At 43.7% G+C, this 23,802-nt stretch overlaps 1 protein-coding gene and 1 non-coding gene across 3 annotated transcripts; both read left to right on the top strand.

The window, feature by feature from the left end:
• Positions 1–2,106: 2,106 nt before the first annotated feature.
• Positions 2,107–18,329, top strand: RGN (regucalcin). 2 transcript variants are annotated; one of them, XM_003917626.4, is made up of 8 exons: positions 2,117–2,436; positions 4,015–4,628; positions 4,824–5,001; positions 8,388–8,570; positions 14,778–14,993; positions 16,705–16,836; positions 17,086–17,240; positions 17,913–18,329. In XM_003917626.4, the coding sequence occupies exons 3-8, from the start codon at positions 4,839–4,841 to the stop codon at positions 17,961–17,963; spliced, it is 900 nt and encodes a 299-aa protein (XP_003917675.2). In that variant the 5' UTR covers positions 2,117–2,436; positions 4,015–4,628; positions 4,824–4,838; the 3' UTR covers positions 17,964–18,329. The 2 variants fall into 2 exon arrangements, with proteins under 2 accessions (XP_003917674.2, XP_003917675.2); XM_003917625.4 differs by lacking the exon at positions 4,015–4,628 and having other exon boundaries at positions 2,107–2,436.
• Positions 11,661–11,767, top strand: LOC116272331. The gene has a single exon (XR_004181030.1). It is a non-coding gene; the product is annotated as a U6 spliceosomal RNA (small nuclear RNA).
• Positions 18,330–23,802: the final 5,473 nt, after the last annotated feature.

Raw genomic sequence — 23,802 nt, 5'->3', positions numbered from 1 at the left:
GCAGTTTTTCTGTAAGACTGAAATTTTTTCTACATAAAGGTACCTCTCTCAGCAAAAAAAAGAAAAAAGAAAAAAGAAAAAAAGCGTATAGTTTTTGTTGTTGTTTTGTTTTTAGAGACAGGATCCCACATCCCACACTGTCACCCAGGCTGAGGTGCAGTGTCGCTATCACAGCTCACTGCAAGCTTGAATTCCCCAGCTCAAGCGATCCTCCCACCTCAGCCTCCCCAGTGACTGGGATCACAGCCACCATGCCTGACTAATTTTTTTTTTTTTTTTAATGGAGATGAGATCTTTCTGTGTGGCCCAAGCTGGTGTCAAACTCCTAGCCTCAAGAGGTCCTCCTGCCTCAGCCTCCCAAAGTGCTGGGATTACAAGGGTCAGCCATGGTGCCCAGCCTAAAAAGCATATAGTTGAGCAACCTCTATGTGTCAGCACTGTGGCGGGACCCAGGGAGGTGAGGGTGAATAAGACATCCCCTCCCCTGCAAGACTCACGGTCTAGCAGGTCATTTTGGCAGCAGATCCACAGGGATGAGATGAGGTCTCCAGGAAGATGACAACCATCTGGGCAAGAAATGGGGAAAGCCTGAATGAATTAAGGCAGTGCCAACATAGAAGGACATTAAAGGGACAATTCTATGACCTAGTGACTAACTGGACTTGAGTTAGGGACCAAGAGGAGGCTTGCGAGGTGTCAGGGCTTCTTGCACAGCACATTGGCTGCACCACAGCCCACTTCCCAAGACAGAGTGCTCAGGAGGTTGGTGGGAGCAGTAGTAGCACTTGGTTTGGGACAGCTCAGTTGAGCTGCTGGCCTGTATCCTGGGAGCAACATCTGGGCTGAGATAAGGTTAGGGAGACATCAGCACTAAGGAAGTAGAGGAAGAGAGTTATTTTTGTTTGTTTGTTTTTGAGACAGAGTCTCACTCTGTCACCCAGGCTGGAGTGCAGTGGCACAAACACAGCTCACTGTAGCCTCAACCTCCTGGACTCAAGTGATCCTCCTGCCTCAGCCTCCTGAGTAGCTGGAACTACAGGCACGCACCACCACACCCAGATATATATATATATATAATTTTTTTTTTTTTTGAGAAGTAGTTTCACTCTTGTTGCCCAGGCTGGAGTGCAATGGCACAATTTCAGCTCACTGCAACCTCCACCTCCTGGGTTCAAGAAATTCTCCTGTCTCAGCGTCCCGAATAGCTGGGATTACAGGCATGTGCCACCACGCCCGGCTAATTTTGTATTTTTAGAGACAGGGTTTCACCATGTTGGTCACGCTGGTCTCGAACTCCTGACCTCAGGTGATCCGCCTGCCTCAGCCTCCCAAAATGCTGGGATTACAGGCGTGAGCCACCATGCCCGGCCAGTATTTTTTTGTTTTTCGTTTTTGGGGATTTTTTTTAATTTTTAGTAGAGACGAAGTCTCCGTTTGTTGCCAGGTTCATCCCAAACTCCTGGGCTCAAGCGATCCACCCACCTCGGCCTCCCAAAGTGCTGAGATTACAGGCCTGAACCACTGTGCTGATCCTGGCTCTTTTTTTTTTTTTTTTTTTTTTTTTTAATGTGGGTTATTTAGAGAAAGCCTGTACCGTCAGATGGCAGGACCAGGAATACATTTAGGCTGAGAATGGGGTTGTGGAGCTGCGTGCCGTTGAGGAATGTGTTTTCCATATGATTTGAAAATGAAATCGAGCCTTTCCTCTTCCCCCACCAAAAAAGTTTTTGTAAGAGTTGGCCTTCAGCCGCCAGGGTCTTCTCCACTAGGATGGAGAGGAGCTTTGTTCTTTCCTTTTTAACCTGTTTGGGTTTAACCCTCCCAGTCTCTCTCTGTTCGGCATTTAACAACTTTTTTTGGTTGAAGTAAGAGGTAAACTAGCTATTCGTCCGAACTCCAAAGCTCAGGTTCACTGGGCCGTAAGCCTGTACCCACCATCCCCGTGCCTGCCAGGGGCGGCTTTGCAGGATTCTTCCAGCCGCGGGGTACAGGGACGGGGACGGGGCGGGGTCCCAGGCCCGTGCCATCCACCTACCAAGCCGCCGGGTCCCGGGAGGCGTTTCCCCTCTCCTCGGCCCGCTGCCTGACCTTCGAGCCGCCTGAGAAGTTTCCAGCCTGGCGAGTGCCGAGCCAGGACGGCCTCCCCGCCCCCTCCTTGGAAAGGAAAGGCCCCGGCGACAACAGAGCCAGACCCACTCCTCCCGTCCCAATCTCCCGATCGGGGGCAGCCAGAAGGAGACTGACTGCCCTGTGCCCACCCGGGAACCCGGGCCCTTTCAACCGGGCTGGCTGGTGCGCCCTCTGCAAAGCCTGCGCCAGGGACGAGGCAGGCTCAACCTTCAGATTCCCAGGGCCTCTCTGTCACTGTCGCCGTCACCGTCGCCGGAGGCCCCAGCGGCTCTACCAGACTGTTGTGGAGGCCTCTCACCCGCACAGGTACCCCGGGGGCAGCTCGGGCGCTTGACGCCCCCTTCCCCGCTCCCTGCTGCCCAGCCACCCCTTTTGTGGCCACGGGCCGGACCTAAATGGAACATTTGGCTCCCCTGTCCCCTCCCCACTGGCTTCTATGAGGGAGCATGGGGTTAAAAGTCGCTATTGCAAAACTCCTGCCTCTGATCTTGAGCCTTATCTAAGACTGATAGGATGAAGGCCTTTGGAGTCTGAACACTGCCCGCCCTCTCCCTTTTTTTTTTTTTTTTTTTTTTGAGACAAGGTCTCAGTCTGTCGCCCGGGCTGGAGTGCCATGGCCCAATCTTGGCTCACTGCAACCTCCTCCTCCCAGGTTCAAGCGATTCTCCAGCCTCAGCCTCCCTAGTAGCTAGTACCACAGGCTTGAACCACTAAGCCGGGCTAATTTTTTGTATTTTTTGTAGAGAGGGGCTTTCAGCATGTTGCCTGGGCTGGTCTCAAACTCCTGACCTCAATGATCCTCCCACCTCAGCCTCCCAAAGTGCTGGAATTACAGGCACGAGCCACCGGCACCGGCCTGAGCCCATTTTTAATAGCCAAAAAACATTCCAAATGCTGCTGCAGATGCGGACACTTTGTATTTGGGACTGGTTTGGGCTGTGGTTTTTTTGTTTGTTTTGGTTTTGGTTTTTTGGTTTTTCTGGTTTTTTTGGTTTTTGTTTGTTTGTTTGTTTTTGAGAAGGAGTCTTACCCTGTCGCTCAGGCTAGAATCCAGTGGCACAATCTCGGCTCACTGCAACCTCTGCCTCCCGGGTTCAAATGATTCCCCTGCCTCAGTCTTGTGAGTAGCTGGGATTACAGGCATCCGCCACCGTGCCCGGCTAATTTTTTTGTATTTTTAATAGAGATGCGGTTTCACCATGTTGGTCAGGCTGGTCTTGAACTCCTGACCTCGTGATTCACCTGGCTCAGCCTCCCAAAGTGCTGGGATTACAGGCGTGAGCCACCACGCCCAGCATGTGTTTCTTTTTTAAAATATAGTTTATTGGAGGAAATATTAGATCAAACATTATTTTTCTTTTTCCCCCCTCTATTCATTTGCCCACCCATGTGTAGGATCACTTACTTCAAAGCAGATAGCTACCCTGGGAGAAGGATGAAGATGCAGGCAATTTTTATTTATTTATTTAGAGACAGGTTCTTGCTCTGTTGCCCAGGCTGGAGTGCAGTGGCATGATCACGGCTCACTGCAGCCTCCATCCCCCGGACTCAAATGATTCTCCCACCTCAGCCTCCCGAGTAGCTAGGACCACAGCCATGTGCCATTACACTCGCTAATTTTTTGTTGTTTTGTAAAGTCAGGGTCTCACTATGTTGCCCACACCGGTCCCAGACTCCTGGGTCCAAGCAATCTTCCTGCCTCAGCCTCCTAAAGAGCTGGGATTACAGGCCTGAGCCCCTGTGCCTGACAAATGCAGGCAGTGTGGATCATTCCTGGAAACCGCCTACTCAGGGCAGAGGTACAGAAAGAAAAGATTGCTCTTGCAAGTTGCCTGTCTTTCCTCTCCCACATGGGATTCTTATCTGATTTTTTCTCCTTTTCAGATAATTTTTCTGTCTTCTCCCAGTTCGCTGGTCATGGTCTCTGGCCTAAAGTCCCAGCATAGAATGTTCCTCTCCTGTGGAGTCCAACACTCCTTGCCAAACTGGCACGGTGTCTTCCTGGGAAGCAAGAAATCACTGAAGGGCTGTCAGTTCCTGCCAGGGTGGTTCAATGCTGTCCTTTTCTCCACTCCTTCCATGGTCTGCGTTGGAAAATGCGTGTTAGTTCGAATTCAGCGAGTTCTCATTGGGGTGAACATAGTCCTAAAAATGCAGTTCATAAAAATCAACCACACAGAGAAGAAAAATAAATCAGTAAAACAGCTCAGAAAAATGCAGGTGTGGAGGGCCCTGGCCTCTGCACCCTCAAAGAAGGGGCTCAACAGCATCAACAGAAGGGGGGGAGCAGAAAGTGCCCTGCAGACACCCAGAAGGGCCGCCAATGAACAAACTGCCGGCTCCCTGACCCGCCCTGGGGCCCGGGGTATTGACATAAAGGGCGGCCTTGCACTATTTCAACAGCCAGTTCTCTGAGGATCACAAACACCAAGGAGTGGAGGTCAGGGTGTCGCTTTTTTGTTCTCTTTTTGAAAGATCATTTGAGAAGCACGTCACTGGTAAGTTGGTTGAAGATGTTTCATGGTCTCTGTTATCAGCTCTTTTCTTTTGCCTATATGTGTCTCTCCCTGTCACATTGCATATCCTCCTCTGATCTGGGGGAAGTGTATCCAGCCTTGCCAGTTCTTAGCCAGGTGTTTTACTATATTTGTTCTGTGCGATGACCTTTCACTCACCTCTGTTACCTTCAATAGATCTCCCCCGCGACCATGTCTTCCATTAAGATTGAGTGTGTTTTGCCGGAGAACTGCCGGTGCGGTGAGTCTCCAGTATGGGAGGAAGCATCCGACTCTTTGCTCTTCGTAGACATTCCTGCAAAAAAGCTTTGCCGGTGGGATTCACTCACCAAGCAAGTACAGCGAGTGACCATGGGTAAGGATGAAGGCTGGGCTCAGATCAGCCAGCTACCTTTTCCCAGGGGAGGGGTGGTCACCACGGCACCCTTCTTGTCAAAGCACACTGAATACACTTGTCATGTTGTCTGTCCCCACTCCATATCCTTCCACTCTGACCCAGGGTTTAATTATGGATGGTCAATACTGTCCTCTTCCTCTTTGAATGAGGGACAACATTCCTAGTTTTTTTTGGGGGGGAAGGGGGTTGTTTGTTTTTTTGTTTGTTTGTTTGTTTTGAGACAAGGTCTCACCATGTTGCCCTGGCTGGAGTGCCATGGTGTGATCACGGCTCACTGCAGCCTTGATCTCCTGGGGCTCAAGGGATCCTCCTGCCTCAGCCTCCCTAGTAGCTGTGACTACAGATGTGTGCCACTACGTCCAGCTAGTTTGTATTTTTTGTAGAGGTGGTGTTTCACCATGTTGCCCAGGCTGGTCTCAAATTCCTGGGCTCAAGAGATCCACCCACCTCAACCTCCCAAAGCGTTGGGATTACAGACATGAGCCACCACGCCCAGCCCAGCCCATTCCCAGTTTTGTTTGGATGCTGGGTTACTCTAGTTTCTGTCTTTCCTTAATACCGTCAGATAACCATGGAAAGTTAAAGACGCAGCTATCTGCCTTGGGTCAGGCCAAGACCTTAATTTTCAAAACAAAACAAAAACAGGTGCCTCCCTTCTTTGAAAGTGAAAACTAGCTTTTGGATGTATAAAGAGTTAACCAGGACCATCTTTGCTCACTGCACAAAATAGGATTCATGATGGAATTTCATGTGAATTTGAGTGTGATGCGTTTATGGCCCTGTGAATTCTAAAGAAGGAATTTATCACTTCCTATGGCCCAAGGGAATGGGCTTGATGTAATTACCGATAGAGAAAAAAGTTTCTTGTTTTCACTGAGCCCATGGGAAAAAATATCAGGAATTCCTATAATCTTGGGACATTCTTTCTCAATCCGGAACTGGGACCTCAACATTTTTCATTTTTTTAGACAAGGTCTGGCTCTGCCATCCAGGCTGGAGTGCAATAATGCCAACATGGCTCACTACAGCCTCAATCTCCCAGGCTCAAGCAATCCTCCCACCTTAGCCTCCTGAGTAGCTGGAACCACAGGCGTGTGCCACCACACCTAGCTAATGTTATTTTTATTTTTTGTAGAGACAGGGTCTCCCTATATTGCCCAGGCTGATCTTGAACTCCCGGGCTCAAGCAATTATCCTGCCTTGACCTCCCAAAGTACGGAGATTACAGGCATGAGCCACCACGGCCCGCTTTAAACTTCTTTATTTTTAAATGAAAGGGAACAACTTTGTTTTTTTTGAGACGGAGTCTCGCTCTGCCGCCCAGGCTGGAGTGCAGTGGCCGGATCTCAGCTCACTGCAAGCTCCGCCTCCCGGGTTCACGCCATTCTCCTGCCTCAGCCTCCCGAGTAGCTGGGACTACAGGCGCCCGCCACCTCGCCCGGCTAGTTTTTTTGTATTTTTTAGTAGAGACGGGGTTTCACCGTGTTAGCCAGGATGGTCTCGATCTCCTGACCTCGTGATCCGCCCGCCTCGGCCTCCCAAAGTGCTGGGATTACAGGCGTGAGCCACTGCGCCCGGCCCCGGGAACAACTTTTTAATTCACCCAGAAGTATGACTGTGGTAAAGTGACTGTGACCTCTGAGGGTCGAATGGGGATGGGTTCCCCTTGCCTTTTCTAGTCTCTTTTGCAGCAGACACACGTGCCAATCTGTGATCTGAAAAGCGCCTCTCCCCCGCCCCCCGCCCCCAACCCATGGAAAAAGCTGTGGTGTCAGCAGTAGCTTAGAGAGCTACCAAGAGAAGTCTCAGGCTGTAGGTTGGGATCCCCGATGAGAGTTGTCCTACACATTCCCTGGGACCCTTGATGACTCCAATCAAAGTGTGAGCAGGGCTTTGAGCTAAGGGTGGCTCCTGAAGCTCCCATGATCTTACACTGAATGGGTGCTTAGGAAATGTTTTCAAAATCAATTCTGATAAATTTATTTCACCGCAGCAGTCAATCTCTCCACTTAAAAAAAAAAAAAAAAAAAAATTCTTGGCCGGGTGCAGTAGCTCATGCCTGTAATCTCAACACTTTTGGGAGGCTGAGATGGGTGGATCACTTGAGGCCGGGAGTTCAAGACCAGCCTGACCATCATGGTGAAACCCTGTCTCTACTAAAAATACAAACATTAGCCAGGCATGGTAGCACAGCCTGTAATCCCAGCTACTTGGAAGGCTGAGGCAGGAGAATCCCTTGAACCCAGGAGGCGGAGGTTGCAGTGAGTCAAGATCATGACACTGCACTCCAGCCTGGGCAACAGAGCAAGACTCCATTTCAAAAAAAACAAAAACAAAAAAAAAGTTTTCTTATACATGGAAAAATATTAAACAAAGAAAACCTAAAATTTAAAAACATAAAATATAGTAATATAATGAAGAGATGTGATTATACTATCTCTGCATCTACATTTCTATCTGTTTATTATTTTTTACCGTGGTTACTTCCAAAAAAGGATCTGAGAAACAATTTGCAATTAAATACATATAAACTACGGCCCCTTAGAAAAGACAAATCCTGGGTCAGGTGCGGTGGCTCATGCCTAATATCCCAATACTTTGGGAGGCCAAGGCGGGTGGATAACCTGAGGTCAGGAGTTCGAAATCAGCCTGGCCAACATGGTGAAACCATCTGCTAAAAATACAAATAAAATTTAGCCAGGCGTGGTGGCACATGCCTGTAATCCCAGCTACTCAGGAGGCTGAGGCAGGAGAATTGCTTGAACCCAGGAGGCAGAGGTTGCAGTGAGCTGAGATTGCACCACTGCACTCCAGCCTGGGCAACAAGAACAAAACTCTGTCAAAAAAAAAAAAAAAAAAAAAAGGCAAATCCTGTATCGGAGAGGCAGAGAGATGTCACAAACCCTAGTTGCTATAACTAAACTCAGTTTGTGTCTCTGAATTTTCTGGAGCATTTTTTGGCAAAATGGGGTATCACTTGCTCTGTGATGACTGTCCCAGTGCCCCTAGATTAGAAACTCCTCCTATGAACTGGATGTGGCACTTGCTCCATATCATGGCCACTGTGCTTTCACTTCTCTGCTTCTCCCACTAGACTGGGAGCTTCCAGAGGAATTAGGTTTTATTCACATTTCTATCTATTGCTGCCCAGATCAGCACACATAATTCATACTCAACAAATGTACTAGGTTACATAGCCTTCCCTACTCAACAGAAGGAAGAGAGCGCTCCCATTGTCACGAGAGCTGGGCTCCCACTCTAAGCGATGCCAGGTAGCACAGTGACCTCAGTGGCCTCAGCCACTAAACTGGTACTGCTTTTTAACTGTTGCTTTGCCTCTACAGATGCCCCAGTCAGCTCTGTGGCCCTTCGCCAGTCGGGAGGCTATGTTGCCACCATTGGAACAAAGTTCTGTGCTTTGAACTGGGAAGAACAATCAGCAGTTGTCTTGGCCACAGTGGATAACGACAAGAAAAACAATCGCTTCAATGATGGGAAGGTGGATCCCGCCGGGAGGTACTTTGCTGGTAAGATTTCTCTTAACACCTACTTACTGAGCCTTGGAGGAAATACTTTGACATACAAACTTCTCACTACTGGCCAGGGTGGTGGCTCACGCCTGTAATCCCAGCACTTTGGGAGCCAAGGCGAGTGGATCGCATGAGCCCAGGAGTTCGAGACCAGCCTGGGCAACATGGTGAAATTCTGTCCCTACCAAAGTTACAAAAAATTAGCTGGGTGTGGTGGCGTGCACCTGTGGTCCCAGCTACTCAGGAGGCTGAGTTGGAAGGATCATCTGAGCCCAGTAGTTTGAGGCTGCAGTGAGCCAAGATCGTGCCACTGCACTCCAACCTGGGTGATAGAGTCTCGAAAGAAGGAAGGAAGGAAGGAAGGAAGGAAGGAAGGAAGGAAGGAAGGAAGGAAGGAAGGAGGGAAGGAGGAAGGAAGGGAGGGAGGGAGGGAGGGAAGAAAGAGAAGAAAGAAGAAAGAAAGAAAGAAAGAAAGAAAGAAAGAAAGAAAGAAAGAAAGAAAGAAAGAAAGAAAGAAAGAAAGAAAGAAGAAAAAGAAAGGAGAAAGAAAGAAAGAAAAAGAAAGTAAGAAAGTAAGTTAGTTCTCACTACCTCAAAAGTGTTATTTATAATGAATCTTGGGTTCTTCTTTTATTATTGCCTGAGTAACTTGTAGCACACACACACACACAAAATCCTATGATAAAATCTTCATTTGTATTTCCGTCTCTAGCAGAGACTAAAATCTGTATGGTATTTTGGTGGTTTAAGTGAGTTTTAAATACAGGGGTTTTGTTGTTGATGTTTAAATCAGAAATATTTTCAAATCTACAGAAAAAAATAAGAATAGTACAGGCCGGGCGTGGTGGCTCACGCCTGTAATCCCAGCACTTTGGGAAGGCCGAGGCGGGCAGATCATGAGGTCAGGAGATTCAGACCATCCTGGCTAACAAGGTGAAACCCTGTCTGTTCTAAAAATAAAAAAAATAGCCAGGCGTGGTGGTGGGCACCTGTAGTCCCAGCTACTGGGGAGGCTGAGGCAGGAGAATGCCGTGCACCTGAGAGGCAGAGCTTGCAGTGAGCCAAGGTCACGCCATTGCACTCCGGCCTGGGCAATAGAGAGAGGCTCCATCTCAAAAAAAAAAGAATAGTACAAACAACACTTGCATTGTATACCTTTTACTCAGGTTCACCTATTGCTAACATTTTTTTCCATTTGCTTTATCATTCGCTGTCTGTATATATCTAAACATATTTATCTCTGGAGTCCTTTATTTAAAAAAAAAAAAAAAAAAAGAGATGAGATCTCACTCTGTTGCCCAGGCTGGTCTTGAACTCCTGAGCTCAAGTGATCCTCACACCTCATCCTCCCAAGTGCTGGGATTACAGGTGTGAGCCACTGCGCCCGGCCTATCTCCAGAATCATGTGAGAGTAGGTTGCATGTATATCCTATGTGCCTTTACCCCTAAAATGCTGCAGTGTGAATTTCCCAAGAAAGATGACATATTCTTACATGACCACAGTTAGAGTGATCAACTTAAAAAAGTTTAGCATTGATATAGTCATTTTATCTGATATACTATTTAAATCCCAGTTTTGTCAATTGTGCAAAAAGTGTTCTTTCTCACGTTTTTTCCCTCCAGCACAGGATACAGTCTAGGATCATGGATTGCATTTCCTTTTCATATCTCTTTGATCTTTTTTAAAACTGGAACATTTTCATGGCTTTTTTTGTTGTTGTTTTTTATAACATTGCCATTTTTGAAGAATACAGCCAGCCCTACCCAACTCCCCCCTTTTTTAACAGGGCATTCCTTATTTAGTATCTGTCTGGTGTTTGTGATCAAGTTGATGTTATACATTCCTGACGGGAATACTGCATAGATAATGTTCTGTTCTCAGGGTAACCCATCTGGAGGTACACGATGTCCATGTGTCCCCTCGTTGGTGATTTTGATCGCCAGGTTAAGCCTCTGTCAGATTTCTCTACCGCATAACTATTTTTAATTGCAATTTATAAACAATTTGTGGGGGTTGTTAGTTATCTATTGCTGGATAACAAATTACGCTGAAACTTAGAGGCTTAAAATAAGAAATATTTATTACCTCAGATGGTTTCTGAAGGTCAAGAATCTGGGTGCAGCTTAGCTGGATGGATCCAGTTCAGGCTATCTCATAAGACTGCAGTCAAGCTTTCCGCAGGGGCTGCAGCCTCGGAAAAGGCTGGATTCTCTGAAGAGGCCTGAAGGATCCACCTCTAAGCTCATTCACATAGGGGTTGGCAGGAGGCTTCAGCTCCTTAGCTGGTGGGTCTCTCCATAGGGCTGCTCAGGACATGGCTGCCCCTAGAACTAGTGATAAGAGGAGAGAGAGAGAGAGAGAGGAGAGAGAGAGAAAACGCATGCACCCAAGATCCAAGATGGAAGCTACAGTCTTTAGCCAATTGGAAGTGACATACCATCACTTCTGCCATATGCTATTTGGTCACACAGACAATGTCAGAGGGAACTATCCAAGGGTGAGAATGCTGAAAGGTGGGAATCATTAGGCGCTATCTTGGAGGCTGGCTACAACATGGGGAGATACTCTAAGTCCACACAAATATCCTGGTCCTCATCGAAATTTCTCCCTTAAGTTTTGCATTCGTTGATGATTCTTTCTTGAACCAAAATTTACTATGATGGTTGCAGAATGACTTATATGCAGGTTTAAGAGAATTTTATCTACCGTTTTAAATTAGATAATGCATTTCACATATATTTCTCATCATAATAACCTTCTAAGTTAGCCAAAGTTGATTCTCCATCTCTGCTATTCCCACCTTCCCACACTGCCGCCTCATATTGTTGGCCCCGCTGTCCTGGCCCTGTGCATGTTCAACCTGGAAGGCAGGAGAGGTCAGAGCAGCTGACTGTAGACTGCTTCTCATCTTCCTGGGCTTTATACAACCACAGATATGGTCAGGGACAGGTTGAAAGATTAAAGATGAGGATCTGTTGGAAGCCCTTCTGCAGTAATTTCTGCAGGATAAAGATACGTGATTGGATATTTCGCCTCCTGGTGAAATTGATTTTCTTTCCCTCTTTTGAGTAGAAGTTGACAGTTCTGCGCTCGCTTCAGCAGCATATCTACTAAAATTGGAACAATACAGAGAAGATTAGCATGGCCCCTGCACAAGGATGACACGCAAATGCATGAAGAGCTCCATACTTTTTTTAAAAAGTTTACAGTTCTGAGGCACTTTGTGAGACAAAAATAAAGATGGCCTCCAAGGCCTGCATTCTTAGCATGGAGTCTCTGGGCCATCAAGAGACCTCTTAAAATTGTAGGTGTCATTGTGGGTGTAACTATTAGGTATTACTATAATATTCTATAGTACTAATACTAATACTATAATATTATACTTATGATAATATATAGTTTTACTTTATATATTATAATATATAATTTTAATTTATATATTATAATATAGTATAATTATATAAGTACATATAATTATATTAATATAATTATATATTATATATTATATAATTGCATTATATAATATATAATATAACTATATATAATATTATATATTATATTTATATATTATATTATATATAATTATGTTATAATACTATAGTATTCTTGCAGATGCCTAACACTAGTACAGTAGTATATACCTAATAGGTTACTCCGAGGTGCCCCAGGCCCAGAAAAAGGTGGGGTCATCTTATAGTCTAGATGGATTCTCAAGGTGATCGCACCCTGAAGATATCACCACACCCAAGATCTGACCTGTCTATGCTTGTTACTAGATAATGAAGCTGAGGCTCTAGATTATTCTGTCCACCAAGGAAGAGGCTTTCCAAGCAGCAGGAGATTCATGTGCATGTTCCAGGCCTCTTTTTCTGTGAGGCAGATATTGTGCAGGGAGAGCCATGAAACAAACCCAACTGACCTAGAGCAGGAAACTGCCAAGGGAACATCTTTCTCCCCAAGGAGGGAGGATCAACCCTGTCTTGCTTGCTATTCAGGCTTCCCATCTACATTGTCTCTTTGGCATCTGTGCCATCTCATTTTCGGCATCTGTTGATTCTCTTTTCCTATGTGAGTCGAGATTTCCATGTTTCTTTGTGTTGCCAAGTAATCTGGGGTTGTGTTCTAGACATTTTGAATATTATGAGGCCCTGAGTCCTATTGAAATCCTTTGGCCGGGCGCGGTGGCTCAAGCCTGTAATCCCAGCACTTTGGGAGGCTGAGGCAGGTAGATCACTTGAGCTCAGGAGTTTGAGACCAGCCTGGGCAACACAGTGAAATCTCGTCTCTACAAAAATAAAAAATAAAACAAATGAGCCAGGCATGGTGGCTTACCCCCACAGACCCAGCTGCTCAGAGGCTGAGGTGGGAGGAACGCTTGAGTCCGGGAGGTTGAGGCTGCAGTGAGCTGTGATCATGCCACTGCACTCCAGCCTGGGCAACAGAGCAAGACTCTGCTAAAAAACAAACAAACAAACAAACAAACAAACAAAAAAAAAAACGAAGAAAAAAAAGAAGAAGCAGAAGGAGAAGGAGAAGGAGAAGGAGGGGGTTTGGCATGGCAGCTCATGCCTGTGACCCCAGCACTTTGGAGGCCAAGGCAGGTGGATTGCTTGAGTTGCTTGAGCTACTGGGGAGGCTGAGGTAGGAGAATCACCTGAGCCTCGAGGAGGTCGAGGCTGCATGAGCCGAGACTGCATCACTGCACTCCAGCCTGGGCAACCAGAGTGAGTCTAGGAGTTTGAGACCAGCCTGGGCAACATGGCAAAACCCCGTCTCTACTCAAAATACAAAAACAAAACCAAAACAAAACAAACAAACCTAGCCTGGCGTGGTGGTATGTGCCTGTAGCCCCAGCCACTCAGGAGGCTGAGGTAGGAGAATCGCCTGAGCCTGGGAGATTGAGACTGCAGTGAGCCATGATCGTGCCACAACACTCCAGCCTGGATGACGTATCAAAGAAGAAGAAGAAGAAGAAAGAAGAAAGAAGGAAGAAGGAAGAAGAGGAGGAGAAGGAGGAGGAGGAAGAGGAGGAGGAGGAAGGGGAAGAAGAAATCCTTTGAAGAATGTTGTTATAGTTGTCTTAGCAGGCAATGTATATGTGTAGGTTCAGGCCACAAGTTCCAACCTGTTTTTTATTAGATGTTATTAGGATCTGTCTCACACGTGTGCCACCCAGTGGTCAGTCTGGGACCCAGAAGGAGTTCTATCAGCTCTGCTCTCAATGTCTTCAGTAGGCTAATTCGAATCCAATTCATGCATGTATAAGTCCAAGTTGGGGTGAGCCTAGGAGATGGTAAACAGCTTAACGGGACTGCGTTCCTGAGCAATTGCCCCTTCACTATTTCTCAGTCATTTCCAGTTTCCTGGACCTCTCCTTTTCATTCCACCAGCCAGAAACCACCCATTTCTATGACTGTGCTGCGTCTGGGACCAAGCAGCGAGGACAGAGAAAGATAATATAAAAGCAACAGTATTTGGCGTCACCCTTTTGGGGCTGCAACTTCACCCAATGGAGATGAACGTCTCCTTCCCTTGGAGTTTGCATTCCTACAGTTTCCTGCTGCTGGCCATTCTCTCTGCCATTGCTACCCCTGCTGCAGACTTGTCTGGGGACTGGTGCGTGAGAGAATGGAGAAAAAGGAGTGGAAAATAACCTAGGGATTTTCTCCACTCTCTCTGAGCTTCAGGAGTTTCCTTTTCTGCTCCTTGAACCAGATCTAGGGGGTTTCTCTTGGATCTCTGTCTGCACCACAGTGCACATTTCCAGATTTCAGGGTGCGTTGAGTTCAGGCTGGCAGATACCAGAGAAGAAAATGAAGAGCTCACCATCAATTCCATGGTACTTCCACGTCTGCTGTTCTTCCCTGAGCTACCTGCTAATATTTGCTTTTCAGAGTTCTAAGATGGCCGTGCCATGTATTTTATCCAGGTTTTATAGCTGTGCTCAGTGGGAGAAAATGAGGTTCGTGCATGTTTACTCCTTCTTGTTTTGAACCAGCACCTCTAGGCACAGTTTTAATTTGCATTATATGCAAGGTAATTGTCATTTTTTAAAAATGTATATATATATAGGGCCCAAATTGGAATTGTATAATGATTTCCTTTGATTTAATCACTGGAAAGGATCCCTGGTGAGAAAGGATGGTGTCGTGCATGGGGCAAGATGCTCTGGGGCAGAGCTGAGTGCTCTTTGGTTTTCATAGGCACCATGGCTGAGGAAACAGCTCCGGCAGTTCTTGAGCGGCACCAGGGATCCCTGTACTCCCTCTTTCCTGACCACCACGTGAAAAAGTACTTTGACCAGGTGGACATCTCCAATGGTTTGGATTGGTCGCTAGACCACAAAATCTTCTATTACATTGACAGCCTGTCCTACTCCGTGGATGCCTTTGACTATGACCTGCAGACAGGACAGATCTGTATGTATTTTTCATTATTTGTCTCAGTGCTGCCAGTATTGTTTTCACGTGTTTGTGACTAGTAAGGCGCCTCTCCCTCGCCTCATGTGAAGAGGTCCTTACTTAAATGGAGAGCTTTCTGATGCTACTATTCCAATACAGTAACGATAGCACAGACTTGACTGTGCTGCCAGTCAAATCATGGCCCTCAACATATTTAAATATGGCAAGAGTTTGGCATAATGTGGATAGATCTGGGGAAGCTAATAAAAAATAATTAATACAAATATAGATTCTCAATCCTCTTCCTTGCCATCATCACCAGAAAGAGGCTCACTGCAAAAGGGATCCTATTCTACCAGGAGGTGCCTAAAGGCAGATAATACTTAACGGAATATTGGCGCAAAAGAACAGAAACCTTGAGGTTTTTGATTGCTATTTCTTGTTTGTACTTTAGTTAACCATAGGCAAGTACTCAGAAGCTAATTACCAACCTTTCAAAATGGAAATGCAAAAAAAAAAAAAGTAATTGCACGTTGTCCAACTCCATCAATATGCTTGAAAGGAGCCATAGTTGGAAAATGGGAGGGAAGGAATTATTTAGAATCTAGAAGGGAGTCCTTGAAACTGTTTCATGAAAGGTGCCAAACCTTTTATGAAACAAAAGAGCAACACTAATAATAAAAATGACTTCGAAAAAATATCCCCAGAACTCTGCATGCAGATTTAATCAGAGGCAAACTATTCTGGTGCAGATGTTTTGCTTTGAAATATGTAGTGCTTGGGAGGCTGAGGCAGGAGAATCGCTTGAACCCGGGAGGCAGGGGTTGCAGTGAGCCAAGATCGCGCCACTGTACTCCTGCCTGGCAACAGAGCGAGACTCCATCAAGAAAGAAAAAGAAAGAAAGAAAGAGAGAGAGAGAGAAGGAAGGAAGAGAGGAAGAAAGGAAGGAAGGAAGGAAAGAAGAAAGGAAGGAAGGAAGGAAGGAAGGAAGGAAGGAAGGAAGGAAGGAAGGAAGGAAGGAAGGAAGGAAGGAAAAGAAAGAAGGATGTAGTGCTCTTTTTTATGACTGTTTGTACCCATTGTCATTATACGTGGTTTTAACATTTTTCCATTATACCTCAATCTGATGACTGTAGTGACCTGGACTTTGTAGCATAAAGTTCTGGATTTTGATATTTGTTTTTTGTATACCACGGTTACCCCCGCTTAAGGGTACCTAGGTGGTTTCTGCGTGCCCCTCCTGCCAGAAACAGGCTCTTCTAATATTTAGTCTTGATTTTGGAGCACTCAGTCAGGCAGAAAAAGAACTCATACATCTTGCTAGTTTTTGTGCATGAACTGTTCACGTGATACCATTAAGTTGCCTTGTGGATCTCAAGAGTTTTGTAACTGAAACAGCAAAGGTCTAACCACAAGCTGACATGTACTTGACATAGACATGCAGGGCCCCAATTCAGGTCAGCTTCAAAAAGAACTATTATTGGCATTTTAGTAAGAATTCTGCTTTCTTTTTTCTCTGAATGCTTAAACAGATGCCTGTACCCAAACAAAAGACAATGAATCCATCCCAATCATGTGGTAAAAATCCTTTGTTCACATGCCAGACACTGGATAAGCTGAAGTGATCAGTATTTATAACCAGCTTGAGAGCTCCCTGTTTGATTCTCAGTATTTAGTGGCCTGTTGTTTTGTTGTGGTTCTGTTTTTGTTTTTGCCTTTTAACCACAGCCAACCGCAGAAGTGTTTACAAGCTCGAAAAAGAAGAACAAATCCCAGATGGAATGTGTATTGATGCTGAGGGGAAGCTCTGGGTGGCCTGTTACAACGGAGGAAGAGTGATTCGTTTAGATCCTGTGACAGGTAGGCCCACAGCAAAATGAAAAATCCTTGTCATGGCCAAGCAGAGATATAGCCCGAAAGTTAGTCAGAATTTCTTTTCCTGTAGAAGTGCATCTTTTTGCTCAAAATAAATTGTCAGGGAAAGTAGATTAAATATTAAATGCACAGATGAATCCTGACCTCCCCAGTCTTCTTAGATCTTCCCTAGAAACAATACACAGGTTGGAAATTGCTGCGACTAAACTTTAAATAAAATACTTGGTGGTCTAGGGAAAAGACTTCAAACTGTGAAGCTGCCTGTTGATAAAACAACTTCATGCTGCTTTGGAGGGAAGAATTACTCTGAAATGTATGTGACCTGCGCCCGGGATGGGATGGACCCCGAGGGCCTTTTGAGGCAGCCTGAAGCTGGTGGAATTTTCAAGGTGATATGACTATTTCTTTGATTTTGGGGGTTGGGGGGATCCCCTGTAAGTAACTGAGTGATTGGTACTTTTGCATACTTCTAAAGCATAATCCTATTTAGTATGTTAAGCTCATCATGCTAGACTGAAAAACATTTTATTTCGATTTTCTAGAGAGTAAGTTATCCGAATTCCAAGATGATGTGTTTAGCCTACTTTGTACATTAAATTTTTTTACTTCCTGTTTATTGAAATTCTTCAAATCAGTAGAATGAACTTGGAAAACCAATATTTACATCATGCCTAGAAGATCGGTTGATTGTTTTGATGTCTTAAGGATTTTTCAGATTTTTAACATCTTTTAGCAGTAGAATAAACACTGATAAAAATCGTAGCGCTTTTGAGCTGAAAAGAAATACATAATGTAGAAACCCCTTTCTTAGCAGGCGGCAGATGATAGAACTAATTCAGTTTTAAATCTAAGTTAGTCGTAAAAGATTGCTAGTTGAATTATAAACTATATGAATAATTGGGTTGGACCATAAATATCCAGTCAGGTAATTCCTTTTTATGATAGGAAATAAAACAAAGATAATAGGTGGCTAAGTATATTATTACAAATCATAAAAATGCTTTTGAAGAATACTTGTGAATTACCTTTCGCCTGAGATTCTCTCTTTTCTTTTTCAACAGATAACTGGTCTGGGGGTCAAAGGAATTGCTCCCTACTCCTATGCAGGATGAGGATAGGTCTTCTTTCCTGCCAGAGGGAGCTCTGAAGACAACTAGAGAATTCTGGGGCTGAAATTTCAATCTAGTTAGAAAGAAAAATGAGGCAATGATATTATTAACAGGGTTAAGTTTTAATTTACAACTTTTAAAAGGCAGAGCGTTTTTAACAAGGAGTGACAGGTGGCTTTGATAACACACTTATAAGGCTTTCTGTAAAAGGTACTATAGAAGAGCAAAGAATCGTTCAACTGTCAATCAGCCTCTTGATTCTTTGTAAATTGCCAGGGTGGGTGGGTACATATCTCTTCTTGATTCTGCATTTCATACTTAACTATATTAAAGCTTCAAGGAACAATAAATAATAATCTGGTAACGACCTATTATGTTCCCTTTTATTTTCATCATAATCTTATAAAATATACCAAAATGCTAACTAACCTACATAGATATTACACTTCCTATATGTTATTTTACAAACTAAAATACGGCTGGAGGATAAGACGCAAACATACTGTCAAAATCCATGGTTCCAGCTGCCACCTACTGGATGTAAAAGTAATATGTCTCTTTGGAAAGACTTATTTCAAAAATAGCTTTATTGAGTTATAATTGGCCTGTACATATTTAAAGTGTACAATTTGACAAATTTGTCACAAACATACATTCATGAAACCAACACCACAAACAAGATAATGAATCTATCTACTACTCCAAAACTTTCCTTGTCCCGTCGTAATCCTTTCCTTCAGCCCCTCTGCCTGCCTGTTCCCCGCCCCCAGGAAACCACTGATCTGCTTTCTGTCAGTGTAAATTAGTCTTAAAATTAGGTAGTATGATTTCTCTAACTTTGCTCTTTTTCAAAATAGCTTTGGCTATTTTAATTCCTTTGACCTTCCATATAAATTTTCAAATCAGCTTGACAATATCTACAAAAGAAATCCAGCTACAATGTTTTAACTGGAATCGTGAATCGCTTTTTTGTTGTTGTTGTTGACAGGATGTACTCTGTCACCCAGGTTGGAGTGCAGGGGCGCGATCATGGCTTACTGCTGCCTCTACCTCCCAGACTCAAGCAACCCTCGCACCTCAGTCTCCCAAGTAGCTGGGCTGAGACTGCAGGTGCGTGCCACTATGGTCATTTTTTCATTCGTTTGGTTGGTTTTTGGGGGTTTTGCTTTTGGAGATAATTGACATCTTTACTATTCTGAGTCTTATCCATGAACAGGGCATGTCTCTCCTGTTATTTAGGCGTTCTTCAATTTTTGTCATCAGTGTTTTGTAGGTTTCAGCATACAGATCTTGTACTTGTTTTGTTAGATTTATATCCAAGTATTTCACTTTTTGGAGCTATTGTAAATGTTATTATTATTATTATTTGAGACAGGGTCTTGCTCTATGGGCCAGGCTAGAGTGAAGTGGCACGATCATAGCTCACTGCAGCCTCGAACTCCTGTACTCAAGCAGTCCACACACCTCAGCCTCCCAAAGTGCTGGAATTACAGGCATGAGCCACCACACCCAGCCTTATTATTATTTTTTGGATTTGTTTCCAGTTGATCATTGCTTGTTCATAGAAGTGTGATTGGCGTTTATAGGTTGACTTTGTATCTGATGAGTTTGCTAACCTCACTAATTGGTTCTAAGAGTATTTCTGTAGCTTATCTGAGATTCTTTGGATATATAATCATGTCTTCTATGAATAGAGACAATTTTCTTTCTTTCTTTCCAATTCATATGTTTTTCTTTTTCTTGCATTATTACACTGGCTAAGATTGCCACTATTATGTTGAATGTAAATAGTAAGAGTAGATAGCCTTGTCTTGTTCCCAATCTCAAGAGAAAAGCATGCAGTCTTTTATTATTAAATATATTAGTTATATGTATTTTTGTGGATGGCCTTTCTCAAATTGAGGAAATTCCCTTCTCATTTACTTTTCTGCATTTATTAATGTGATTATGTGGTTTTCCTTCTTTAGACTGTTAATATGATCAATTCTTGCATTCCTGAGATAAACCTCCCTTGGTCATGATATATTATTACTTTTATATGTTGCTGAATTCCATTTTCTAATATTTTGTTGAGGATTTTTGCATCTACTATCTTTTGTCTGTGGTTGACATCAGGGTAATTCTGGCCTTATAAAATGAACTGGAAAGTATTCCCTCTTCTACTATCTGGAAAAGATAATGTATAGGCCGGGCACCGTGGCTCACACCTGTAATCCCAGCACTTTGGGAGGCCGAGGTGGGCGGATCGAGACCATCCTGGCTAACACAGTGAAACCCCGTCTCTACTAAAAATACAAAAAATTGGCCAGGCGTGGTGGCCGGCGCCTGTAGTCCCAGCTACTCGGGATGCTGAGGCAGGAGAATGGCGTGAACACAGGAGGCGGAGCTTGCAGTGAGCCGAGATTGCGCCACTGCACTCCAGTCTGGGTGACAGAGCAAGACTCCTTCTCAAAAAAAAAAAAAAAAAAAAGATAATGTATAATTTTTATTATTCTTTAAACATTTGGCAAAATTCATCAGTGAAACTATTTGGACCCAGAGATTTCTTTTTCCGAAGTTTTTAAACATTCCTTAATAATTATAAGGTCACTTGGGTGCCTTATTTAATTTTGGTGAGGTCTGTTAGCTTGTGGCTTCCAAGGAATTGATCCTTTTCATCTAAGTTGTCAAATTTATGTGTGTAGAGTTATTCGTAGTATTTCCTTATTATCTTTTTAATAATGCCTCACAGGTTTGTAGTGATATCCCCTTTTTTGCCTGCTATTGGTTATTTGTGTCTTTTTTCTTTGTCAATTGTGCTAGAGGTTTATCAGTTGCGCTGATCTTTCAAACTAGCTTTTGATTTCATTTTTTGGTTGTCAATTTCATTGATTTATCCTTTTATCTTTGTTATTCCTTCCTTCTGCTTTATTCTGATTTATTTTGCTCTTTTTCTAGTTTCTTACATTGGAATCTCAGATTATGGGTTTAAGACATTTCTTCTGTTCTAAAATAACATTTAATGCTATACATTTCCTCTCAGTACTGCTCTTTCTGCAGCCCACAAAGTCTGATATATTGTCTTTTCATTGTTGGTAAATTCAAAATATTTTCTAATTTCCTTAGAGACATTTTCTTTGACCCCTGGATTATTTAGAAGTGTGTTTAATTTCTAAATGATTGGAGATTTCATTATTATCTTTTTGGGTATTGATTTCAGGTTTAATTCCATTATGGTCAGAGAGCATATTTTTTATTTCAATTCTTTGAAATTCAAGTTTGATTTGTTTTTTGTTTTTATTTTGAGATGGAGTCTCTCACTCTGTTGCCCAGGCTGGGGTGCAGTGGTGTGATCGCGGCTCACTTCAATCTCCACCTCCCAGGTTCAAGTGATTCTCCCACCTCAGCCTCCTGAGTAGCTGGGATTACAGGTGCCCGTCACCGCGCACAACTAATTTTTGTATTTTTAGTAGAGACGGGGTTTCACCATGTTGACCAGGCTGGTCTCGAACTCCTGACCTCAGTCTCCCAAAATGTTGGGATTACAGGCATGAGCCTTTCTACTTCATGTTACAAGTGTATTATATATTCTGTATACATTGAAAACTCATCAATGTTAAATTTTTTTGCTTTGAACAGTCAAGCATGTTTTAAAGAACTAAAAAGGAGAATAGTCCATTATATTTACCAAGATGTTTACCATTCCCGTTCTTCTTCCTTCATTCCTGATGTTCCAAGTTTCCTTCTTGTATCCTTTTTATAAAGAACTTCCTGGCTGGGAACGGTGGCTCTCGCCTGTAATCCCAGCAGTTTGGGAGCCTGAGGCAGTCGGATCACCTGAGGTCAGGAGTTGAAGACCAGCCTGGCCAAGATGGTGAAACCCTGTCTCTACTAAAAATACAAAAATTAGCCAGGCATCATGGTGGGCGCCTGTAATCCCAGCTACTCAGGAGGCTGAGGCAAGAGAATGGCCTGAACCCGGGAAGTGGAGGGAAGTGGAGGTTGCAGTGAACCGAGATCACACCACTGCATTCCAGCCTGGGCAACTTGATCAAAAAAAAAAAAAGGAACTTCCTTTAGCAATTCTTTTAGAACAGGTATCCTTTAGCAATTCTTTTAGAATAGGTATCCTGGCTATGAATTCCCTTAGTTTTCTTTTCTTTCATATGAGAATGTCTTTATTTCACTACTTCATATGAGAATATCTTTATTTCACATGAAGGCTATTTTCACTGGATGTGCAATTCAGGGTCAATAGTTCTTTTCTTTCAGCCTTTCAGCACTTTAAAAATGTGTCATTTCCTTCTGTCTATCAGAGTCTGTTTTGTATTGCTATCATAGAATACCTGGGTCTGGGTAAACTTACGAAGAAAGAGGTTTATTTTACTCACAACTCTGGTGGCTGGAAAGGTTAACAGCACGGTGCTGGCATCTGCTCAACTTCTGGTGAGGGCCTCATGCTGCACCACAACATGGCAGAGAAGCCAAAGGGGCAGCAGGTGCCTGCAGAGAAACCAAACACAAGAGACAACCTCACTTTATAACAACCTGCTCTCATAGGAACTAATCCATTTCAGAGAAATAATCCATAAGAACTAATCTAGTCTCACGAGAAAGACATTAATGTATCTTAACAACCTAATCATCTCTTAAAGGTACCCTCTGCCAACATTGCTGCACTGGAAACTAAGGTTTCAACGTGAGTTTTGGTGGGGATGCTAAAACCATAGCGCTGACCTTCACGGTTTGTGATGAGAAATCCATAGTCATTGAAATCACTGTTCTCCTGCAGGTAATGAGCCATTTTTCTCTCACTGCTTTCAAGATATTTTATTTTGCCTTTAGTTTTCAGCAATTTGATTATGTGTCTGGATGTGGATTTCTTTGGCTTTATCCTATTGGGGGTTTGCCCATCTTCTTGACTTTATGTCTTTACCTAACTTGGAAAGTTTGGGGCCATTATTGCTTTAAATATGTATATTTTTTGAGACAGTGTCTTTCTCTGTCACCCAGGCTGTAGTGCAGTGGCACAATCACAGCTCACTGCAGACTTGACCTCCTGAGCTCAAGCAATCCTCCCACCTCAACCTCCCAAGTAGCTGAGACCACAGGCAAATGCCACCACACCTAGCTTTTAAATTTTTTATTTATTTATTTTTTATTTTTTAGAGACAGGATCTCCTTATGTTGCCTAGGCTGGTCTCAAACTCATGGGCTCAGATGATCCTCCCGTCTTGGCTCCCCCGTAGTGCCAGGCTTGAGCCACTGGCTTCACCCAGCCTCAAATACTTTTTCTGCCCCACACTCTTCTCTTTCTTGGACTCCAATAGCTTGAATATTAGACTTTTTGTTGTTCCACAAGTTCCTCAGACTGTTGTTGTTTTTCAATCTTTTTTTTTCTCTGTGTTGTTCAGATTTAATATTTTTTATTGATCTATCTTTAAGTTCACTGGCTCTTCACTCTGTCATCTCTATTCTGCTGTTGTGCCTACCCAGTGATTTTTTAAAATTTTATCTTTCAATTCCAAAATTTCCATTTGGTTAGTCTTTGTGTCTCCTCTTTTCTATTCCAATACTTTCCATTTTAATATTTGTTTCAAGGATGATTGCTCATTCAATCATTTTTATAAAGCTGCTTTAAAGTTCTGTCAGATTATTCCAACATCTGCATCATCTCATTCTTGGCATCTACTGGTTGTTGTTCCCCATTTGAATTGAGCATTTTATTATTCTTTGCATGCTGAGTAATTTTGGATTGTATCCTGGCCATTTGGAATATTATGTATTCAAAATACATAATATGGGCCTTGTTTAAATCATATGAAGAATGTTGATACATTTGTTTTAGCAGGCAATCTATACG

Source organism: Papio anubis, chromosome X, assembly GCF_008728515.1.
Source record: "Papio anubis isolate 15944 chromosome X, Panubis1.0, whole genome shotgun sequence".
NCBI classification, from domain to species: Eukaryota; Metazoa; Chordata; class Mammalia; order Primates; family Cercopithecidae; genus Papio; species Papio anubis.
Note: the sequence above shows the minus strand (reverse complement) of the source record. Positions and strands in the feature narration are given on the sequence as shown.

Coding starts and splice junctions, on each gene's coding strand:
- RGN (XM_003917625.4), top strand. CDS start 4,839: ATGTCTTCCATTAAGATTGAGTGTGTTTTGCCGGAGAACTGCCGGTGC. Junction 5,002..8,387: donor AGTACAGCGAGTGACCATGG/GTAAGGATGAAG, acceptor TTGCCTCTACAG/ATGCCCCAGTCAGCTCTGTG. Junction 16,837..17,085: donor TCGTTTAGATCCTGTGACAG/GTAGGCCCACAG, acceptor TTGGTGGTCTAG/GGAAAAGACTTCAAACTGTG.